The sequence below is a fragment of the Lithobates pipiens genome, unplaced genomic scaffold, assembly GCF_037356315.1.
Source record: "Lithobates pipiens isolate NorthernLeopardFrog02 unplaced genomic scaffold, aLitPip1_a1.2 Scaffold_3, whole genome shotgun sequence".
Taxonomy (NCBI): Eukaryota; Metazoa; Chordata; class Amphibia; order Anura; family Ranidae; genus Lithobates; species Lithobates pipiens.
Genome location: NW_027507790.1, coordinates 254933609 through 254958298, shown reverse-complemented (window position 1 = coordinate 254958298; position 24690 = coordinate 254933609). Strand labels below are relative to the sequence as shown.

Here is a 24690-nt window from a genome sequence, read left to right as displayed (position 1 = left end):
GCATTTGAAAGAGAACAAATATATAAAATAGAAGAGGTTGGTATAGCCTGATGGTGCTGGGTAGACCCACTTCTATACTAAATTTCCTTCGTAATCAATGTTTTATAACTAACTAATATTAACTAGACATGTGCATTCGTTTTCGTCTGAATGCATTTTCGTCCAAATTCGGGTATTTTTGTTATCGTTTTTACAAACAATAACGAACGCGCAGAATCCGAAAACCGAAAGATCCAACATAAACGAATGCTTTATTTTTGTTTTCATTGCGACAACAGTTCGATATAGGTAGGAGATTTGACATGACGCCGACAATAGCGATCTGTGTCCATCGAACCTGTGGTCGAATGTGCCTAACCTTAGCTCTATTAGTCCAAGATTATTCGACATAGAGAGAAAAGATTTGACATTATAGAGACAATAGCAAAAAAAGGTTGAATGTGCCTAACCTAACTCTATTAGTCCAAGATTATTTGGCATAGAGAGAAAAGATTTGACATTATAGAGACAATAGCAAAAAAGGTGGTTACATCATGTGACTGGTCGAAAAAAAATAAAAAATAGAATTCAGCGGTATCTGGTCAGTTCGGACTGGTTTTGGTATGAAGGCCTATTTTGAGCAGCTTTCTGGGTTCTTATCAGTAGTTTGTGTCGTCACACATCCAACAGTTTCAAATTGCCAGGAATTGAAACAAGCTATGAAGAAGAAGAAAAAAAATAAAGCCCTACCCCCCAAATAAGCCCTACCCCTTCCCCTGAAAATAAGCCCTACAAGGACTTACTAGGGCTTATTTGGGGGGTAGGGCTTATATTGCAGCCACCACTGACAATCACTCTAGGTCTTGTTTTTGGGGAAACAATAAATTTATATATATATATATATATATATATATATATATATATATATATATATATAAAAACATTATCAGACTCCTATAATTCTACTCATAGCGCAGACACGCACATATTCAGGCAGAGGAGGCAGCAATGGCAATAGAGGGGACCCTACTGGTAATTGACTTCAAGCTTTGTGCAGACTTCATAGAACACCAAAGAGCCAATCGTGAGGATGTTGGGAATCCTATGGCATTCTTTACTGTACTATTTTTTGCTCTGATTGGAAGGAAGAGAAATATGAATTATTGTCACATTTTACGAAATTATAGATAGCTTAAGATAGAAAAAGGAAATGTCATTTTCGATAAAATTAAATTGCAAATTGTCTGGCGCGGAACTTTGACACGTCATATCATTTTTTTTAATGGAAGTGTAGCTGTGCTTTTAATATATGACAAGTCACAGAGGATGCAAACATTTATTAATCAAGTTCCCCTTCGTCGACTTCCACGTGTACCAGGCGTCTCTCCTCGGTTATTTCCTGGCTGCCTCCCACCCGACGCTCCGTCCTTACATTACATTAACGTGTCTATTAATTTGTCCATTGTTTACCGAGCCTTGACAGTCGTTGTCTTGATGAAGATGCAGAAAAGACACCGAATTAAATCATTTACATGCATTAAGATTGCTGATATAAATGGCTTTTGTTTGGATGTTTAACTTTAAACATTCGTGGTGGCGTATTTAATTCTAAAGCAAACTCTACTTCAATTAAATGCGAGATTGTGCAAACACCGGAAGAGAAAAGGCGAGGGTAATTGGCAGGTGTGGATACCGTATACCGGCTCCTATTCTACATTCTCTGCGACACTCTGTGCTGTGGCCACATATGAGCCAGCCAATTGGCTGCCACCAGTTTGTGTGAGGCCGTAATTTTCGCAGAAATGGTGATCCAGGACGCATATTGTTTGCGCATGAGCAGTTACATGCAAGCAGCAATGGTGCTGGCCATTGTGGTTGATTTGCTAAAGACAAATAGGCTGTTGACCTTGAAAGGGAAGTTGCACTTTGCAAGGGAATTTTCCCCAGAGCTTAGTGCAAGGATTCTCAAACTAAGGCCTTCCAGCAGGGCCGTTTTTAAGGCAGGGCAAAAGGGGCAGCTGCCCTGGGCCCTGTCATGGTTGTGGGGCCCAAAGCAGCTGCCTCATACTTGCCAACTATCCTGATTTAAATTCCCTTGTCCCTTGAGGTTTTAGTCCTGTGCTGTGTCCCGATATCTCAGTGTGAAGTGCTGCTACTAATGCTGCCCAGCTCTGCCCTATTGTTGTATACAGATGACTCACCTGCAGACCCTGTGTTCTATATGTAAATTACCGGCATTCATATGTAAATATCGGCGGCCGACATCATTGATATGTATATCATGCCCCCCTGAGGTCATATCCACAGTAATCTCTAGAAACCAATCAACAAGCAGAAATCACATGCTGTAACCTTTAGCAACTAATCAGTGAGCCGTAATGTGTGCTGCAACCTCTAGCAACCAGTCAGTGAGCGGTAATGATACACTGCAACCAATAGCTGCCTGATCCCATTCAGTAAACTGATTTTGAGTCTAGCTGCTATTTACTTTATGTCTCAGAGCAGGTGGAGAGCAAAACTGCATGGGGCTAATTTGCCTTTAGTAAATCAACCCCACAGCTCTGTACTCTATGCAAGTCAATGGGGTTGATTTACTAAATACAATAAGACCGTACATTTTGCTAGGGAATTTTCAGTGGCTGTGCAAGAAGGGCCATTACCAGCCAAAGCAGAGGTCACAGGTTCCAACCTGGGTCCTTAAAGAGATAGCAATTGTTGGGGATAAATACATATTTGCTATGATTGCCAGCTTCATCAGGTCCCTAAATAGATAGTAATCATTGGGGATAACTACATATTTATCATGAGTGCCAGCTCCATCTAGTGGCCAAAATTTGGCTTTTTTTTTTGCATTCACTCTAACATTCGACCAGGAGATGAAATAGCATAGTAACATTCAATTTTGATCCCATTTGACAGAATGAATGTACATGCAGTTTCACAGGACAAATAAATACACCACATAGTCTAATAGTGTGGCTCAGTTCATATTACACAGTTTTGGGCAGGGAGGGCAGGGGGGCGAGGAGGGGGGATATGCAGTGTGGCAGCAAAAAGCTGTTCAGACAGCTGCTGCCTATGGTTTCCATAGCTAGCCGAATACTGCCAAAAAAACACATTGCGTTGTATGCGCCAGTACAGCTGCCCTGCTTGGTAGAACAAGTGATGCCTCACACATGTATCATGGCATGGCCTTCAAAGAACGCGTCTACCGCCTCCATATAACTAGAGAAGCTGGAAGGTACAGGCAAATGTGAGCCTTTTTGGTTTCTTATCCCAGTTCTCTCATCTCCATTTGGGATGATACAGATAGGAAGTCGTTATAGCTACTCCCTTTGCATTCTTTCCAATGATCGCCCGTTATTATCGAAAAACATGGACTTGGTTCAGTTCCATAAAATTTCTGGGTTCTTCACGGAATTTACAGAAATAAGACATCGACAAGGCCACGGAAAAGAACACTTTGGGTCTGTAGTCAGGGCCGTCTTTAAGGCAGGGCAAAAGGGGCAGCTGCCCTGGGCCCTGTCATTGCTGTGGGGCCCAAAACAGCTGCCTCATACTTGTCAACTATCCAGGTTTAAATTCCCTTGAAGTTTTATTCCTGTGCTGTGTCCTAATATCTGTGTGAATTGCTGCTACTAATGCTGCCCAGTTCTGCCCTATTGTTGCGTGCAAGTGACTCACCTGCAGACCCTGTGTTTACATATAAATGACCGGCGTTCATATGTAAATAGCGGCGACAATACTAAGTAAATAGCTGCGGCTGGTGGCATTGATATGTAAATAAAGGTGGCATTCCTATGTATATCATGCTCCCCTGCTGTGAGGAGGTGATGTGCTGTAACCTCTAGCAACTAATCAGTGAGCCGTAACATGTGCTGTAACCTCTAGCAACTAATCAGTGAGTCGTAACATGTGCTGTAACCTCTAGCAACTAATCAGTGAGCCGTAACATGTGCTGTAACCTCTAGCAACTAATCAGTGAGCCGTAATGTGTGCTGTAACCTCTAGTAACTAGTCAGTAAGCAGTAATGATATGCTGTAACTGCTGGCAACCAATCGCAATTGCTGCCTGACCTGATACAGAAAACTGATTTTAGGTCTAGCTGCTATTGTATGTCTCAGAGCAGGTGGAGAGGGAAATTGCATGGGGGGGGGGGGGGGGGCCAAGAAAAATTTTGCCCAGGGCCCAATCTATATTAAAGACGGCTCTGTCTGTAGTAGATAAAGGGGTCTCATATTCAGCTTGGCCATACGTCTTGCAGCTTTTTAAAATTTTTTTTTTAGCAAACATCAGAATTCATTAGAACTGTAACCTGCTTGTGCCAGAGGTCTGATCTCATATCGGAGAGTACACAGGGAAATAGAGGAGAATGCAGAATATATTTCATTAAATGCACACATACACACACAAAGCCTGATTGTTTATAGAGGGATTTAATACAACGGGCTTAATGTATTCTGCTCCAGCGGCTACCCCTGGAGCCCAAGCAGCTCTTTACCTATATATATATATATATATATATATATATATATATATATATATATATATATATATAAAAAACATTACACATTAATGATTAGTAGCCAGAGAAAATGTGCTTTAACCACTTGCCTACCATGGCAAGTTTTTAATTTTTTGAACACAAAAAATTTGTTTGCAAGAAATTACTTAGAACCCCCCCAACCATTATATATTTTTTGAGAGCAGAGACCCTCCAGAATAAAATGGTGGAAGTTATAATTTAACATAAATCACATGATACTTGCTGTTTATCAAAATGCAAATTTTCAAAAAAAAAAGAAAAAAAAATATCAAGAAAAAATACACTTCAATTAATTTTAGCACAAACAAACACAATATAATACCCCAATTTTTTTGGTAAAATATAAAAGATGTTGTTGTGCTGAGTGACTACATACCAAACATTTTAAGATTTAAAATGGCTTAAGGACTTACAGTGGTTGTAACCCCTATTCATGAAATTTAGGGTTCAATATTGAGTTGGCCCAACCTTTGCAGCTGTAACAGCTTCACCTCTTCTGGGAAGGCTGTCCACAAGGTTTAGGAATGTGTCTATGGGAATGTTTGACCATTTTTCCAGAAGCACATTTGTGAGGTCAGGCACTGATGTTGGATGAGAAGGCCTGGCTCACAGTCTCCACTCTAATTCATCCCAAAGATGTTCTATCGGGTTGAGGTCAGGACTCTTTGCAGACCAGTCAGGTTCCTCCACCCCAATCTCGCTCATCCATGTCTTTATGGATCTTGCTTTGTGCACTGGTGTGCAGTCATGTTGGACAGGAAGGGGCCACTCCAAACTGTTCCCACAAAGTTGGGAGAGTGAAATTGTCCAAAATGTCTTGGTATGCTGACGCCTTAAGAGTTCCCTTTACTGGAACTAAAGGGCCAAGCTCAACCCCTGAAAAACAACCCCACACCATAATCCCTCCTCCACCAAATGATTTGGACCAGTGCACAAAGAAAGGTCCTTAAAGACATGAATGAGCGATTTTGGGGTGGAGGAACTTAACTTATCTGCGCAGAGTCCTGACCTCAACCCGATAGAACACCTGGACACTGCGCGTCAGGCCTTCTCGTTCACATCAGTGCCTGACCTCACAAATGCACTTCTGTAAAAATGGTCAAACGTTCCCATAGACACACTCCTAAACCTTGTGGACAGCCATCCCAGAAGAGCTGTTATAGCTGCAAAGGGTGGGCCAACTCAATATTGAACACTACAGACGAAGACTGGGATGCTATTAACATTGACATGCGTGTAAAGGCAGGTGTCCCAATACTTTTGACAATATAGTGTATATGTGTAGTATCTGCTTATCTCTCTCCAAAGCTCTAAGTGCCATGTCTTTCTGCTGCTCTGTTCCTCTGTTATCAGCACAGTCACTTCTGACAAGTTCTCCGACACATGAGATAATAGCTGCTGGAAATTTGTGTCGGGGAGGGTGCTTAGAGGCAGATAAGCAGAAAACTTGTCTATTCATAATAGAGCTTTGCGTGTTCCTTCATTGCTCTGCCTATGTGGAGTGGGGGGGTATCCCTCCAATCAGCTCTCACACAGTGTAAGCCCGGACTCCACACCCACCCCTACAGTATGTGCTGCTGAAACAGGAAGATAGATTTTTAACATGATGTGCACTTTACAAAGAGTGTAGAAAGGAAGAGACAGGTAGATATACGTGTAATCCCTTATGTAGGGAGATTTATAATAGTATGGATATGGAGGGGACACCCCCACTCCAAAGTAAAAAAAAAAAAATGACTTGAGGTCCCTCCAAAATCTATACCAGACCCTTATCCAAGCATGCAGCCCGGTAGGTCAGGAAAGGGAAGGGATGCGCGAATGCCCCCCCCCCAAACCATACCAGGCCACATGCCCTCAACATGGGGGGGTGGGTGCTTTGGGGCAGGGGGGGGCTCTGTTAATGGGGACGAGGGCCTCTTCTCGACAACCCTGACCGGTGGTTGTCTGGGTCTTCAGGCAGGGGGCTTATCGGAATTTGGAAGCCCACTTTAACAAGGGGACCCCCAGATCCCAGTCCCCCCATGTAAATGGGTATTGGGTACATCGTACCCCTACCCATTCACCAAAAAAGCAGTGAAAAAAAAAAAAGTGTCAGTTTTTGACAAGTCCTTTATTAAAAAAAAAATCCAAGCTGTCTTCTCCCCAAGCCGTCTTCTCCCACCGCTGTCTCTCCTGATGCCGTATTCTCCCACCGCCGCCTCTCCTGCTGTTGTCTTCTCCCAGAGCCGTCTTCTCCCATTGTCGTCTCTCCTGTCGCCATCTTCTCCCAGAGCCGTCTTCTCCCGTAGCTGTCTTCTCCCACGCCACTTTCTTCTTCTCCTCGCCGCCGGTTACCCGCTAAAAACAAAAAAGGCCGCTCTTGTCCTGAGGCTGTCTTCCTCCGTTGTGATGTCCCCTGCTGTCTGACATCCCTAATATAGCCATGGGGTGTGGCCGTCCGATGACGTCACCCGGAGAGCCCATCCCTTGTGACGTCACCCACCCCCTCATATTGAAGACATGCGGCCTGGTATGGTCACTCATCCCCTCCCTCTCCTGACCTACCAGGCTGTATGCTCGGATAAGGGTCTGGTATGGATTTTGGGGGGGGACCCCACTCCATTTTTTATTTTAATTTTGATGTGGGGGTGTCCCCTCCAAATCCATACCAGACCGAAGGGTCTGGGATGGTGCTTGGGAGGGGGGGACCCCACGCCATTTTATCACTTAGGTTCGGGTTGCTTAGCCGGCAATTTTTTTTTTTACATTCAGCTGTGAGCGGGGAAGCCCGCTGACAGCTGATGACTCATTGGTTGTTAAGGACATGGCGGCCGGCTTCCCGACCCGCTCCTCATCAACCAGCTATATACAGTGAATGTAAAAAACAAAAAACAAATAAAACACACAAATCTCAAAACGCAAAATTGCGGTAAATTTGTGGTAAAACGCGGTTACAAAAATGTAGAAAGCACAGCAAAAAGTTTTATAAAGTTATGCTATGTAAATGGGAAGATTTAACAAATGTAAAGTAGCTGTTATATTAACAGTTTGGCTGCAAAAGTAGAAATACACTGGGCAGAGTAGCGGGTGGGATAATTGACATTAGGTCCAGGGGCGGACTGACCAGTCAGTCACTCGGGCAGGGACCGAGGGCCCGTAGTCAGGGGGGCCCCATGAGTGGCCCACAGGGGTGGCACCTCATAGCACCCTCAAAAATTGCACTGAGGTATTGACATACAATTCACATGATCTCTTTTAAATAATATTGTACCTGCTGTGAATCCTGTCTGCTACTTGGCTGGGGACTCTTTTTTTGTAGAGGAGGGATACAGCCGCATAAGTCCCGAGAGGGGGCGGATTGATTCAGAATGTTGTGCAGAGGTGCTACCTTTTAAAAGCCCCCCCCTGTGTCACATGGTTCCTCTACATCTGGCGCGAGAAAGAAGAAGAGAGAATGGAGCCGAAAGAGCAGAAAGAGGGAGAGCCCAGAAGCATGGAAGGTATGAGGAGGACTGCTGAGCTGTTTCATTGCTAGACCGTGGGGGAGGGAGCAGAGCTGCTGTAGGCAGAGAGCTGACTGAGTCTGCAGTGCTTCCTCATCTGACAGGAGAGGGGGAGGGGAGGCTGTGGTGCAGAGGAGGAATTAGGATGGTTAAAGAGGAAGTAAACCCTTCCAAACAACTTGGACCTATAGGTAAGCCTAGATTAAGGCTTACCTGTAGGTCCAAGCAATATCTCCTAAACCTATATGGTTTAGGAGATATTTGCCCGAAAATGGGCACCGCTGTCTACGGCGCATGCGCCGTAGACAGCGGCGCGCAGGCGCACTAAATGCGGCAAATCCAAGAATGGATTTGCCTAATTTGTCGACTCCCGTGCGCATGCGCGGGAGTGACATCATTGCGGCTTCGCCGTATGGCAGCAGCGGAGCTGCGAGACGTGACTCCCGTGCGCATGCGCGGGAGTGACGTCATCGCGGCTGCGCCGCTGTGATTCGTCGGAGCTGCGAGACGCCACCAGCAACATGGATGCGGCGGACTACAGGGGACAGCGGCGACTTCGCTGGCTCCTGTGTCAGGTAAGTGACACATAATGAGCTACTATGCGATGCATAGTAGTCCATTATGCTTTACCTTTGCAGGGAAAAAAAGAGGAAGTAAACCCATCAGGGTTTACTTCCTCTTTAATGGCTGTTCTTTTTATAAGGGACCTATTGCTGATTGCTGAGCCTGGGGAGGGGGACTCCACTCTGTGCTCCTGTCCTTTGATTTATGTCAGCAGCAGGCGCCTGATCTGCTAGGAATCCTGTCCTGTGATCTTGGCACTCTGATTTGCCTTGGGCACAGCAATCATTAGACCGCCCCCCAGATCAGGAGTGCCTGATTTACAGTACCCAAACAGAGCCAGTGCTAGACTATGCTGTGCCCTGGGCAAGCCCAACCACCACCCCCTTAAAAAAAAAATCTAAATTTTTTAAAAACAGCAAAAAATTATCTAAAATAAAGACTCCATGCATTCACCACACCCCCTATACTCACAGCACACTCCATGCATTCCTCATACACCCCCTATACTCACAGCACACTCCATGCATTCCCCACACCCCCTATACTCAAAGCACACTCCATGCATTCACCACACCCCCTATACTCACAGCACACTCCATGCATTCACCACACCCCCTATACGCACAGCACACTCCATGCATTCCCCACACCCCCTATACTCACAGCACACTCCATGCATTCCCCACACCCCCTATACTCACAGCACACTCCATGCATTCACCACACCCCCTATACTCACAGCACACTCCATCCATTCCCCACACCCCCTATACTCACAGCACACTCCATCCATTCCCCACACCCCCTATACTCGCAGCACACTCCATGCATTCACCACACCCCCTATACTCGCAGCACACTCCATGCATTCACCACACCCCCTATACTCACAGCACACTCCATGCATTCACCACACCCCCTATACTCACAGCACACTCCATGCATTCACCACACCCCCTATACTCACAGCACACTCCATGCATTCACCACACCCCCTATACTTACAGCACACTCCATGCATTCCTCATACACCCCCTATACTCACAGCACACTCCATGCATTCACCACACTCCCCCATGCATTCACCACACCCCCTATACTCACAGCACACTCCATGCATTCCTCATACACCCCCTATACTCACAGCACACTCCATGCATTCCTCATACACCCCCTATACTCACAGCACACTCCATGCATTCACCACACCCCCCATGCATTCACCACACCCCCTATACTCACAGCACACTCCATGCATTCCCCACACCCCCTATACTCACAGCACACTCCATGCATTCCTCATACACCCCCTATACTCACAGAACATTCCATGCATTCCCCACACCCCCTATACTCACAGCATACTCCATGCATTCCTCATACACCCCCTATACTCACAGCACATTCAATGCATTCCCCACACCCCCTATACTCACAGCACACTCCATGCATTCATCATACACCCCCTATACTCACAGCACACTCCATGCATTCTTCATACACCCCCTATACTCACAGTACACTCCATGCATTCCTGGACAAGGCCGGTTAATAGGTCACAAATGCATATGTGTTGGAGCTTTGAGGTGCACACTCCAATACAGTAGGCCACGCACGCTGTGGGCAGGGCTGAGCGTCGTGGCACAAGGAGAGGATCCCGTGAGGACCAGAGTGAATGAAGGTGTTAACTGTACATTCTGTTAGAAAGAGGCCCCCTCCAGGTCCCATTAGACTCTTTTGAATTCTCCAATGGGTCCTGGAGGGGTCCCTCTCTCCCTCTCTCCACCGATCGGTACAGCGGAGGGGGAAGAGATCGGTGTCAGCAGCGATGTGGGCTGCATCTGCAGTGCCCAGATCGCTGCTCACCGAAAATTAACCCCTCAATGCCAGCTAATACCCTGCAACGCTCTGCAACACCCGCCAATGCTCTGCAACGCCATACTGTGAGATACCCAGCCATAGTTGGTGATACCCTGCAATACCCAGCCATAGACACCCCTCCCGCCGCCCTCCGGTGCTTCTACCGACTCGCCAATACGATCAGAGCCAGAATCTTTTATTTTTTTCTTTTTTCTTTCAGGCTTCCCAGCTTAGAGGTGAGATGCGGGGTCTTATTGACCCCATATCTCACTGTAAAGAGGACCTGTCATGCCATATTCCTATTACAAGGGATGTTTACATTCCTTGTAATAGGAATAAAAGTGATCAAAAAATTTATTTTTGGGGAAAAAAAAAATGTCAAACTAAAATAAAGTAAAATGAACAATAAAATATATATATATTTTTTTAAAGCGCCCCTGTCCCCATGTGCTCGCATGCAGAAGCGAACGCATACGTAAGTCCCGCCCACATATGAAAACGGTGTTCAAACCACACATGTGAGGTATCGCTGCGAATGTTAGAGCGAGAGCAATAATTCTAGCCCTAGACCTCCTCTGTAACTCAAAACATATAACCAATGAAAAAAAATTAAATCGTCGCCTTTGGGGATTTTTAAGTAGCGACGTTTGGCGCCATTCCACGAGCGTGTGCAATTTTGAAGAGTGACATATTAGGTATCTATTTACTCGGTGTAACTTCATCTTTCACATTATGCAAAAATTGGGCTAACTTTACTGTGTTTTTTTTTTTTTAGCACAAAACAGTTTTTTTCCAAAAAAAAGCATTCGAAAAATTGCTGCGCAAATACCGTGCGAGATAAAAAGTTGCAACGACCACCATTGTATTCTCCAGGGTGTTTGCTAAAAAAAAAATATATAATGTTTTGGGATTCTATGTAATTTTCTAGCAAATGATGATTTTTACATGTAGGAGAGAAATGTCAGAATTGTCCTGGGTGCTCCAGAACGCCTGATGGCGCTCCCTGCATGTTGGGCCTCTGTATGTGGCCACGCTGTGTAAAAGTCTCAGACATGTGATATCGCCGTACTCGGGAGTAATAGCAGAATGTGTTTTGGGGTGTAATTTGTGGTATGCATATGCTGTGTGAGAAATAAACTGATAATATGACAATTTTGTGGGAAAAAAAAAAGTAAAAAAAAAAAAGAATTGTGGGAAAAAAATGACAACTTCAAAAAACTCATCATGCCTCTTAATAAATACCTTGGAATGTCTTCTTTCCAAAAAGGGGTCATTTGGGGGGTATTTGTACTTTTCTGGCATGTTAGGGTCTCAAGAATTGAAATAGGCCGTCAGTACTTCAGGTGTGATCAATTTTCAGATATTGCACCATAGCTTGTGGACTCTATAACTTTCACAAAGACCAAATAATATCCACCAATTTGTACTTATTTTTACCAAAGATATGTAGTGGTATAAATTTTGGCCAAAATTTATGAAGAAAAAATTACTAATCTGCTAAATTTTATAACAGAAACAAAGAAAAATTCATTTTTTTACAGAATTTTCAGTATTTTTTCTTTTATAGCACAAAAAATAAAAAACCCAGCGGTGATTAAATACCACCAAAAGAAAGCTCCATTTGTGTGAAAAAAAAGGACAAAAATGTCATATAGGTCCAGTGTTGCATGACTGAGTAATTGTCATTCAAAATGTGAGAGCACCGAAAGCTGAAAAATTGGTCTGGTTATTAAGGGTGTTTACGTGCCCAGTGGTCAAGTGGTTAATTTGGTCCGGGGGCCCTGGATGTTGTCAGTCCGCCCCTGATTAGGTCCACTTCAGGAGATGTATACAGCTCCAAACAGAGAGAGCAGGAAAGCTTTTATTTAAACCAGGGTTCTTTGTTCTGCGGGTCCAAGTTAAGAGCCCGGCATGGAGGTTTATGGAGTGAGAAGTATAAAGTAGAGTGTTCGCCGCCCCAAGGAAGTCCTCCAAACATAAAACAAATGTGTTCAATAGCACTCTACTGGACGGCAGGGGATCTGGAGAAACCACCTATTCTACACTATTCTGCTGGTTCATTTATAGCCACAGCTCAGCACCCTGAAATATGTTAAAGCAGTGCTCAGCCCACAACTAAAAATGTAATATAATGTAGTAAATTACTGTATAAAAGTATCTCACAAAAGTGAGTACACCCCTCACATTTTTTAAAATGTTTTATTATATCTTTTCGTGTGACGACACTGAAGGAATAACCGTTTGCTACAATGTAAAGTAGTGAGTGTACAGCTTACGGTATATAAAACAGTGTCAATTTGTTATCCCCTCAAAATAACTCAACACACAGCCATTAATGTCTAAACCGCTGGCAACAAAAGTGAGGACACCCCTAAGTGAAAATGTCCAAATTGCACCCAAAGTGTCAATATTTTGTGTGGCCACCATTATTTCCCAGCACTGCCTTAACCCTCTTGGGCATGGAGGTTACCAGAGCTTCACAGGTTGCCACTGGAGTCCTCTTCCACTCCTCCATGATGACATCACAGAGCTGATGGATGTTAGAGACCTTGCACTCCTCCACCTTCCGTTTGAGATGCTCAATAGGGTTTAGGTCTGGAGACATGCTTGGCCAGTCCATCACCTTTACTCTCAGCTTCTTTAGCAAGGCAGTGGTCATCTTGGAGGTGTGTTTGGGGTCGTTATCATGTTGGAATACTGCCCTGCGGCCCAGTCTCTGAAGGGAGGGGATCATGCTCTGCATTGTTTGTCAAAGTACATGTTGACATTCATGGTTCCCTCAATGAACTGTAGCTCCCCAGTGCCGGCAGCCCCAGACCATGACACTCCCACCACCATGCTTGACTAGTCAAGACACACTTGTCTTTGTACTCCTCACCTGGTTGGTGCCACACACGCTTGACACCATCTGAACCAAATACGTTTGTCTCAGTCTCATCAGCCCATAGGAAATGGTTCCATTAATCCATGTCCTTGGTCTGCTCGTCTTCAGCAAACTGTAGGCTTTCTTGTGCATAATTTTTAGAAGAGGCTTCCTTCTGGGACCACAGCCATGGAGACCAATTTGATGCAGCTTATGGTCTGAGCACTGACAGGCTGACCCCCCCACCCCTTCAACCTCTGCAGCAATGCTGGCACCACTCATACGTCTATTTCCCAAAGACAACCTCTGGACATGATGCTGAGCACGTGACCTCAACTTCTTTGATCAACCATGGCGAGGCCTGTTCTGAGTAGAACCTGTCTTGTTAAACTGCTGTATGGTCTTGGCCACCGTGCTGTAGCTCAGTTTCAGGGTCTTGGCAATCTTCTTATAGCCTAGGCCAGGGATATGCAATTAGCGGACCTCCAGCTGTTGCAAAACTACAAGTCCCATCATGCCTCTGCCTCGGAGTGTCATGCTTGTGGCTTGTGGCTGTCAGTCTTGCTATGCTTCATGGGACTTGTAGTTCTGCAACAGCTGGAGGTTTGCTAATTGCATATCACTGGCCTAGGCCATCTTTATGTAGAGCAAATTCTTTTTTTTCAGATCCTCAGAGTTCTTTGCCATGAGGTTCCATGTTGAACTTCCAGTGTGCAGTATGAGAGAGTGAGAGCGATAACACCAAATTTAACACACCTGCTCCACATTCACACCTGAGACCTTTTAACACTAACAAGCCATATGACACCAAGGAGGGAAAATGGCTAATTGGGCCCAATTTGGACATTTTCACTTAGGGGTGTATTCCCTTTCATTGCCAGCAGTTTAGACATTAATGGCTGTGTGTTGAGTTATTTTGAGGGGACAGCAAATTTACACTGTTATACAAGCTGTACACTCACTACTTTACATTGTAGCAAAGTGTCATTTCTTCAGTGTTGCTCAGATGAAAAGATAGAATAAAAAAAAGGGAATACAATCGAGGCTGTCAAACTTTTTGCATTACAGCACATTTTTCTCAGTACAAATTTTCTATAAAATGAAGCGAGGAAATCAAATCTTTTCGGAAAGGAAGAAAAGCGTCCGTGTGCGACTTGTAAGGCCGGAAATAGTGATTCATTCTGATTGATAAATTGCTCCCGTGTCTGTCCCCCGGGAAGGTACAGACAGTGATGGAGGCCTCCGGTCTGCGGGGAGTCGCTGCCCCTTTAACAGTCGTTGCTGAACTGAGTTGCCCTTTTTAAATGGAGCCAAATCATTGTGACAGCGCAGTTGCTGCGAGATTTGTCTTCCATCAGCTGCCGGGCCTCGCAGCAGGTGCCGAGCTCCTCTGTGACTTTCTCTGCCCTCTCTCCTCCATTCACAAGTGCCCCTCTCACTGGCAGCCAACTGCGGGCTAAATCACCTGCCAGCAAGAAGGTGGGGGGCGGGGGGCATGGGGGGGGGTTGACATATAGCGGGAGGGGAAGCTGACGCAAATCACTAGATTTTATTAAAGAAGTAATTTCCCCCAGCTTAAGATGGCCATACACATACCAATCTGTGATCAATCTAGGTATGAGCGATCGACATCAGTGTCTATCTAAGACGGGGCGGGGGAAGAGGGGCAGTGCTGTTGGAGGGGGGGGGAGGTGAAGCCTGTGCACATCAGCTGTGGGCCTGATTAAGTCTTGTAGCAGGCAGCATGCGACCCACGGCCCGTAGTTTGGAAATCAGTGATTTCATTGATCTGTATTATGAATGGTTGTCTGACACCCATGCAGATATTTAGTCGACTGATTAGAATGAAGCAATAGAATTTCTGCCATGGCCGTTTGACTTGCTAGCACTAAAATCGATCGCTTGGAGGGTCTGTGGTTTTCAAATCGATCGTTTTTTTAGTTGCACTGTAAAGACAATTAAAGGCCTATTCACACCAGGTGCAGACGGGATGCGTTCTTCTTCATCGCACTCCCACTGCATAGGCACAGTTCAAAATCCATGTTAGCTAATGAGTATGGGTCTCACAATTGCACTGCAATACAGACCAGTGAGAACAAATACAGCATACTGCATTCTTTTGCAATGTAAACGTACATAAACGCATGTGGATGAAACACAAAGGCTTTGAAAAAATATGCACTGCAAACACAGGTAACCACGGATCACATGCATGTAAAAAAAAAAAAATGCAGAAGTCAAAATGTGTGAAACCGCACAGTTTCTGGTGTGAATGGGTCCTGAATGATCATATCGATGCATGCATGGCCACCCTTGTTTCAAACATTCAGTCAATAGTTCTCCTATATAGTGCCTTGAAAAAGTATTCATACCTCTTGAAATTTCCCACATTTTGTCATGTTACAACCAAAAATTGCAATGTATTTTATTGGCATTTAATGTGATAGACCAACACAAAGTGGCACAAAATTGTGAAGTGGAAGAAAAATGATAAATGGTTCTCTTAGTTTTATACAAATAAATATGTGAAAAGTGTGGCGTGCATTTGTATTCAGCCTCCTTTACTCTGATACCTCTAAAATCTAGTGGAACCAATTGTCTTCAGAAGTCACCTAATTACTAAATAGAGTCCCCCTGTGTGTAATTTAATCTCAGTATAAATACAGCTGTTCTGTGAAGCCCTCAGAGGTTTTAGAGAACCTTAGTGAACAAACAGCATCACGAAGGAACAGGAACAAAGTTGGGGATAAAGTTGTGGAGAAGTTTAAAGCAGGGTTAGGTTATAAAAAAAATATCCCAAACTTTCAACATCTCACGGAGCATTGTTCAATCCATCATCCGAAAATGTAGAGTATGGCACAACTGAAAACCTACCAAGACATGGCCGTCCACCTAAACTGACCAGCCGGGCAAGGAGAGCATTAATCAGAGAAGCAGCCAAGAGGCCCATGGGAACTCTGGAGGAGCTGCAGAGATCCACAGCTCAGGTGGGAGAATCTGTCCACAGGACAACTATTAGTTGTGCTCTCCACAAATCTGACCTTTATGGAAGAGTGACAAGAAGAAAGACATTGTTGAAAGAAAGACATAAGAAGTCCCATTTGCAGTTTATGAGAAGCCATGTGGGGGACGCATCAAACATGTGGAAGAAGGTGCTCTGGTCAGATGAGACCAACATTGAACTTTTTTGCCTAAAAGCAAAATGTTATGTGTGATGGAAAACTAACACTGCACATCACCCTGAACACACCATCCCCACTGTGAAACATGGTGGTGGCAGCATCATGTTGTGAGGATGGTTTTTTTTTATCAGGGACAGGGAAGCTGGTCAGAGTTGAAGGGAAGATGGATGGAGCCAAATACAGGACAATCTTAGAAGATAATCTGTTAGAGTCTGCAAAAGACTTGAGACCGGGGTGGAGGTTCACCTTCCAGCAGGGCAACGACCCTCAACATACAGCCAGAGCTACAATGGAATGGTTTAGATCAAAGCATATTCATGTGTTAGAATGGCCAAGTCAAAGTCCAGACCTAAATCCAATTGGGAATCTGTGGAAAGACTTGAAAATTGCTGTTCAGAAGCTCTCCATCCAATCTGACAGAGCTTGAGATATTTTGCAGAGAAGAATGGGCAAAAATGTCCCTCTCTAGATGTGCAAAGCTGGTAGAGACATCCCCAAAAAGACTTGCAGCTGTAATTACAGCCAAAGGAGGTTCTACAAAGAATTGACTCCGGGGGGATGAATACAAATGTACCTCACACTTTTCACATATTTATTTGTAGAAAAAATTTGGAAAACCATTTCCACTTCACAATTTTGTGCCACTTTGTGTTGGTCTATCACATAAAATCCACATAAAATACATTTACGTTTTTGGTTGTAACATGATAAAATGTGGAAAATTTCAAGGGGTGTGAATACTTTTTTCAAGGCACTGTGTATCTAAGTGATACGGTAAGAAAACGGTTAAATACACCCCATAGTTTGTCGTGTTCCCTTTTGCTAATGGCAAAACCTCTTTAATACGAACTATTCAAATAAAATAATTTGCTTATGATCTGAAATTGACCACCGGGTAACATTTCCTGTTACATCTCTAGACAAGCAATGTAAACTGCATATGGGTCCATTATTAACCCTCTTTTTTTTTTTGTTTTTTTAGGTGCCCCATTTCAGCGATCTCAGCATACTCACGCTACCTCCTGCCGCCATTTTCACCTGAGCCCTCAACCCCAGCTCCCGGACTTCCCCCTGCACCATCACCCGGTCCAGCCGCAGCAGGGCATGACATCACATATGGCTACTGCACACCAGCATAATGGAGCACTGCACCAGCCTCTGCCACCTCTGCCTGGCCTACCGTTCCAAGAGGTGCCCGGACCCTCCTTCCTACCTCAGGCCCTACACCAGCAATACCTCCTCCAGCAACAGCTCCTCGAGGCTCAGCACCGCCGGCTGGTTCCACACCACAGGTAGGGTCTATGCCAAGCCATGGGAATGATGGGGAGGGGCACATGAGAGAGGGGCGTGTCACCACTGGTGCCCCCTATAGGGGGCAACACCAAATAACTGACTCCTTTGCCTGCAATCTGTATTCATTTAAAAAAATTAACATGAAGAATAGACAGATTGGCTTGCGATAGTTTATATTAACCACATCGGCTCTAGACCATTTTTTTTTTTTTTGCATATGTGTAAAAATCTTTATTCACCTGTTTTAATAGTATTTATTGAAAACGTTTTACAAAGGTTAGAAAGGTAGACATAAACATATAAGAATAAGGCTCACAATCAGCCTCACTTGCTCCATTTGAAAAAAATCTGCATTTTTTTGGCCATAAAAATTACATAAAGCTCCCAGGACCTATTTTCTGAAAGCAGAGGCCTTGTAGAATAAAAATGTAGTGGTTGCTTTTTTTTTTTTTTTTTTTTATGTCTTGTGCTATTTGCCTATTTTCAGGACAAAAATATAATGAAATGTAATTATAATTTAAATTGAAATATAATGATATTTAATATAATGAAATTTAATTTTAGCGCACGCAGTCACAATATATTACCCAATTTTTCTGTAAAATATAAAAGTAAGGTGAGTAAATAGATACCAAACATGTTAAAGCGGGACTGTACTGCGGAAAAAAATATTAAAAGCCAGCAGCTATAAATACTACAGCTGCTGACTTTTAATAAATGGACATTCACCTGTCCCGGGGTCCAGCAATGCCGGCAGCCGAGGCCGATCGATCGCTCAGCTCTCGGCTGCTGCCGCCACCATTCTAAGTGAGGGAATCAGGAAGTGAAGCGAATCGGCTTCACTTCCCGGTTCCCTACTGCGCATGCGCGAGTCGCGCAGTGCAATAGGAATTGTCCGCGCTGTCTCTGAGACCCGTGTGTGTCCCAGCAGACAGCACGGCAGGACAGGAAATGGCGTAGACTCCCACGGGAGTCTATGCCCGGAAGTGGGTGTAAATACCTGTCTTTGACAGGTATCTGCACCCCCCTCCCCCCTGAAAGGTGCCAATTGTGACACCGGAGGGGGGGGGGGGGGTTCCGATCAGCGGAAGTTCCACTTTAGGGTGGAACCCCGCTTTAAGTCTTAAAATTGTGTGCGCCCGTTAAATTAACAAAAAACTGGTAAACAAAAATCTCCATAGGCGAGGATTTAAAAGGCTTTACTGCTTCTTCATTTTAGAGTTAACTATGGGCTATGGTGCAGTCTCAGTTTACATAGGTGTGTGTATGTGGGGCATCAGGGTATGTTTATTTTTTATTAATTTTTTATACATTTTATCATTATTGTAGCTTTTAAACTTTATTTACTTATATGTGTTATTTGCCAGTAAAGGCCTCCATTGTGCAGACATCCAAATTCCCCGAGACTGCTACTGGGCGTTGCCATTTTGGCGCAAATAGTGACACATGGAGATATAGGACTATAAATAGATAAAAAATGTGTGAGACTTCAATTAGGCTTTAATGTAAATTTATATGTTAAAGTGGAACTTTGCTCTCTAAGTCTATGTTGGCTATTTTTAATCCTCATGCTATTAGCATTAGTAAATAGATAGGAAAGTATATCACGTAGCATGGCCCCCTAGAGGGCTGCTTAGAATTACTTGCTCATCTGCACGGCTATGACCTGGTGAACCTTCCAACCCACCTGACACTCTGGGTTCAGACATCCTTGTATCACTGTATGGTAATAATCAAGCAAATCAATGTATTTAGGTTCTATGACTATTTTACTTGAGCCAATAAAGGAGAAGTTGTCACAAAAAAGGAGGTAATAGATCTGCTGAGTTCTAGGCAGGAGCGCCAACTCAGCAGAATAGTTCCTCCGAAAGACACAAGACAATATTTTAACAACGACAATACATATATGTACACTTCCTTTAGAGAGAATGTTACCCCCTAGACAGACGTTTCAGTTAACTGCTTATACTGCCACACTGTCAAGATGGAACCTGGCCAGCCTACACGCTATCCTAGGAAGAGAGAGAGGGTGTAGAGAAGAGTAACATAGGGGCCTTTCTATAAGTAATGGCAATAAAGTCCGCGTTGCAGATCTGATGTTCTTCACCGGCTAGTCGGAGCTCGTTAACTGTAATCCGTTTGGATATGATGAGAACAGTAGAGTCCTTGTAGAGAAGAAACTAATGGTGTCTGAGCACAGTGTTCAAATAATGCAGTAAAGTGTTCTTGGAGTAGAGATGTCTGTGCAAAGTGTCTTAATTTAACGATGATAAAGAATGGATAAAGGTCGAGCAAGTTGCCCTCTCACCAACGACCAGATCTCCTGATGTCTTCCGAACAGGAACTCGCATTCATGCAGCGGATCTGCTGTCTCGATCTCTAGACGTGGAGCTTGCCCCACACGCCGACAAGTAGGAGACCTGAGTGGTGCTGGAAAGGATGTCCGACAGCGAACACCAGAGCTAGGCCCCTCAGGCCGTGTGTTGGAAGTAAGACTCTGCGTGGTAGACCGCGACCTCTCTCTCCCTGTTGCACAGAGAGGTCCGTCTTCTTCAGGCCCAGAAGGAAGAGAGCCTCCGTGTGGGCTTCTGCTGCTTTTATAGCCACTCCCAACAATCTTCAAATGACAGCAAAGATCCCTGGGATATGTAGTCCTGGCACACAATCGCGTAAAGCAATTATCTGGCGGGAGGATTATTCGTCCCATAATCCTTTTATTTGGCACACGGATATGATGTCACTGGATACATTGATCACTAGAGGGACAGGCGCTACTTTGAAATGCTAGAAGGTACGGTGTTTTATGCTTGTAGTCCATGTTGCTACAATCATATTTACTTGTTTTAAACCTTTTTTCAGTTACTTCCTGGTTTCTGGCCTAGGCAAATGTTGTCATACATCCCAAGAGTCTTCAGGAGGGGAGGAGGGGCTTTCTCAGCTAAGTGCACTCTCTTGTGTGCACGCCTAAGCTAAGGGCAGATGGATTCCAGGAAGTAAATGCTACATTAATCATGCCCTTACTCAAGATGGCCACAGCCAGAAATGCTGGGGGTGGGGGATGTCTCAGCAAAATAAAGCATAGAGACATGGATAGATGGGAAGTTTGCATTGAATACTAAAAATGAATTGAATAGTGTTTTTGTTTTGCGGTGTTAACATACAGTGTAGATCCACTTTCATGTTAAATCCCTTGTTTCTACTGATTTCTAGGCACACATAGACAGCCATATCGTATAATCATAATGGTAATCATATATGTGGACCAGTAGCGGTCACCCACACCCGATCGGTCACCAGCCCCACATTTACCTCATCTAGGTCACGGGCAGTGATTTCTCCGGGCGGCGGCTTCCCTGTGTCTCCCTCCTCTGCATTACGGCTGCTTCTGCCATGCATCTCCTCCCTCCGCCTAGACGTCCAATAGAATAGATTCTCATCTCAGCTAATCGGGTGATGGGTCCCAGGACCTGCTTCCTGTTTGGCCGGGAGGAGAATCAGGAAGACAATAGGGAATATTCACGATTGTCACACAACTGGGTGGGCTCAGGGCACAGTGCTCTGCGCCCCAAGCCCACCCTTTTTTTAAGCCAATTAGAGCATCAGGCTCTAATCATGTGCTTCTAAAAAAAAAAAAAACCCCAGTACCCTGCATGTAGATTAGGGGCCGGGCACATGGATTAGGGAGGGCCGGGCACATGGATTAGGGAGGGCGGCCCCCCTGCGCTCCGCAGCCACTGATGTGGACTGTGGATTGTGCTCCGCTGATCCCCTTATGTCAATGCAAGTCCCCCACACAGAGTTCTGACCAATTGAAAACAACCAACTTGGTGAAACACACTACTTGTTGATAGCCTGACACTGTGTGATCTATCCTGCCTGGTTCAAACATGAGAACTGTTTTATATGCATAGCAAGAAATATCTTTTTTTTTTTGCACTACAAAAAAAAGATTTAATTGTGTTGACGTGTGCCAGAAAGACCCCACAGTGTCACGGTGGGCCTGCCCAACGTGATGTCAGTGAACCACGCTCATCTGACGTGTTGCGGCCCTCTGGACTTTTGCAAAGGTAGCCCACATACTAGAGAATAAAATGGCGGTACTTCCAATTTTTTTTACATTGCACAATATTGCCGCAATGGTTTACTAAATGCAAAATCTTAGTAAAAAAAATTGTCCTAAAGTTAATCTGTGGCCTCATCATACACACTGGCTCCCCAGCTGTTGCTGAGCAAAATAAAGGAAGCTTTCAGCTTTGTCATTTTTGGCTTTATAAATGCAATTATTGCTGCAGCAGATTCTAGACATGGTACAGATCTGCCACTTTACAGGTAGACTAAAGGGACCCCCCCCCCCCCAGGCACTATATTGGAAGGAATTTTTCATTTTTAGGTTTTCACTTTAAAAATCAAAAAAAAAAATCACTGGACGTTTTTCACAAACTTCTTTTTTTTTTTTTATTGATACATGTCCCCCCAGAGCAGGACCCGGACCCCTATAACCATTGTATGCCCAATTACTTATATATAAGCCTTCAAAATGGGCACTTTTGATTTTTGACGTTCAGGTCCCATTGACTTTTGCTGTGTTTGGAAGTTCTGGTGCGACCCGAACAGGAGTCCGTTCGGCCCATCCCTACTAAAGACGATAAGGGTAAAGGTGATGGACTGGCCAAGCATGTCTCCAGACCTAAACCCTATTGAGCATCTGTGGGGCATCCTCAAACAGAAGGTGGAGGAGCGTAAGGTCTCTAACATCCACCAGCTCTGTGATGTCGTCATGGAGGAGTGGAAGAGGACTCCAGTGGCAACCTGTGAATCTCTGATGAACTCCATGCCCAAGAGGATTAAAGCAGTGCTGGGAAATAATGGTGGCCACATAAAATATTTACACTTTGGGCCCAATTTGGACATTTTCAATTAGGGGTGTACTCACTTTTGTTGCCAGCGGTTTAGACATTAATGGCAGGGTCTTGGCAATCTTTTTATATCCTAGGCCATCTTTATGTAGAGCAACAATTCTTTTTTTCAGATCCTCAGAGAGTTCTTTGCCATGAGGTGCCGTGTTGAACTTCCAGTGGCCAGTATTAGAGTGAGAGCGATAACACCAAATTTAACACACCTGCTCCCCATTCACACCTGAGACCTTGTAACCTTAATGAGTCACATGACACTGGGGTGGGAAAATGGCTAATTGGGCCCAATTTGGAAATTTCTAATTTAGGGATGTACTCACTTTTATTGCCAGCGGTTTAGACATTAATGGCTGTGTGTTGAGTTATTTTGAGGGGACAGCAAATTTACACTGTTATACAAGCTGTACACTCACTACTTTACATTGTAGACAAGTGTCATTTCTTCAGTGTTGTCACATGAAAAGATAGAATAAAATATTTACAAAAATGTGAGGGGTGTACTCACTTTTGTGAGATACTGTAATTATTGCATTTAGGCAGAAAAATGCTCAGAAATGCGTCAAAAACGTGCAAATCAAACGCTTCCATGCATTTCTATCGAACCAAAAACGCTCCCAAAACCTACCAATCTGCCCAATTCGAGATACAAAAAAAGCTCCAGAACTTTCTTGAGCTTCAGGTGCCTTGTAGTGGAGATGTGAGCCATCTCCATAGAGAATAATTGATTTTTTTTTTTTCTCTCCTCCGGCATTTTGGAGCTTCGAGCAGCGAAACGCTGAGGTGTGAATGGGGCCTTATGCTGCGTAAACACGGTCGGACTTTCCGACGGCAAATGTGCAATCGTAGCTTGTTGCCAAAAATTCTGATCGTGTGTAGGCTCCATCGGACAGTTTCCATCGGAATTTCCATCGCACAAAAATTTGAGATCAACTTTTCCAACAACAAAATCCATTTGCGTAAAGTCCAATCGTGTGTACACAATTCTGACGCACAACGTTCCTCGCATGCAAGCAATCAAGCAGAAGAGGGTTATTGAACTTAATTTTTCTAGGCTCGTCATACGTCACCGCGTTCTTGACGTTCGGAAATTGCGTGACCGTGTGTATGCACAACAAGTTTGAGCCAACATCCGTCGAGAAAAAAATCCCATGGATTTTGTTGTCGGAATGTGCGATCGCGTGTACGCGGGATAAGAGCGCAGCACAGGCAGAGCCCCCAGGGATTTTGCAGCTCACGACATTTTTTTTTGCAGGATCAACAGGTTCTTTTTGCACCAAACAAACTGATAGAAGAAAATGCTTTCAGTGATATTTTTAAGAGAGCAAAGGCAGCAAATACGAAGAAGTTTTTGGGGGTTTACATTCTCTTTAATGAAAATTTAAAAGAAGATTTTTAGGTCATAGGAAATAAAGGAATTCATACTGGTCCTGTGTCTACCTATTCAGGGCAATCCTTGAGGCTTTGGAAGAGATCAGGTTTTAATATCTCATACCCTGGACGGGGGGGCACGAGGGGGTTTAACGATTACGTGAAAGGCAATAAAAGTTTAATGGAGGGTTTTAAAGTGCTGCTTGCTTACACTTCCCGACATCGGACAGCAAAGGGTAATAATTCATGAAGAGACAGTCCGAGTGTCTGAAGATAACTTTCTATCCAGCATTGAACATAAAGTATAGAATTGTTTAACATTATAGAAATAGAATTGTTTAATCCTACTTCAGACTAGCCAGTTTTGGCAAGTTACCTCATGTGCATTGGCATGCTGTATTTTGTGCATTAAAGTAGAACTATAGGCAAAACTTTTTTTCCTTTTCGTTTTGGATAAAGCAATGGTGGGTCAGCTTTTCTTTTTTTTTTTTTTTCACCATTTGTGTCCCATTGCAGAGATTTCCCTTCACTTCCTGTCCCATAGCAAAACAGGAAGTGAGAGGAAATCCTTGCAAATGAAGGGGATTGCTTTGGGCCCTCCAGATCACCAGAACTAGTGTCCCCATTGGAAGATTTCCC

At 44.2% G+C, this 24690-nt stretch overlaps 1 protein-coding gene across 3 annotated transcripts in view; it reads left to right on the top strand.

The window, feature by feature from the left end:
• ARK2C (arkadia (RNF111) C-terminal like ring finger ubiquitin ligase 2C) overlaps positions 1-24690 on the top strand; it is a 156958-nt gene that overhangs the window by 86639 nt on the left and 45629 nt on the right. For all 3 annotated transcript variants that reach the window (XM_077463064.1, XM_077463062.1, XM_077463063.1), the window contains exon 2: positions 17460-17769. In XM_077463064.1, coding sequence (XP_077319190.1) covers positions 17460-17769 — 310 coding nt within the window. The remainder of the gene's footprint in view (positions 1-17459; positions 17770-24690) is intronic.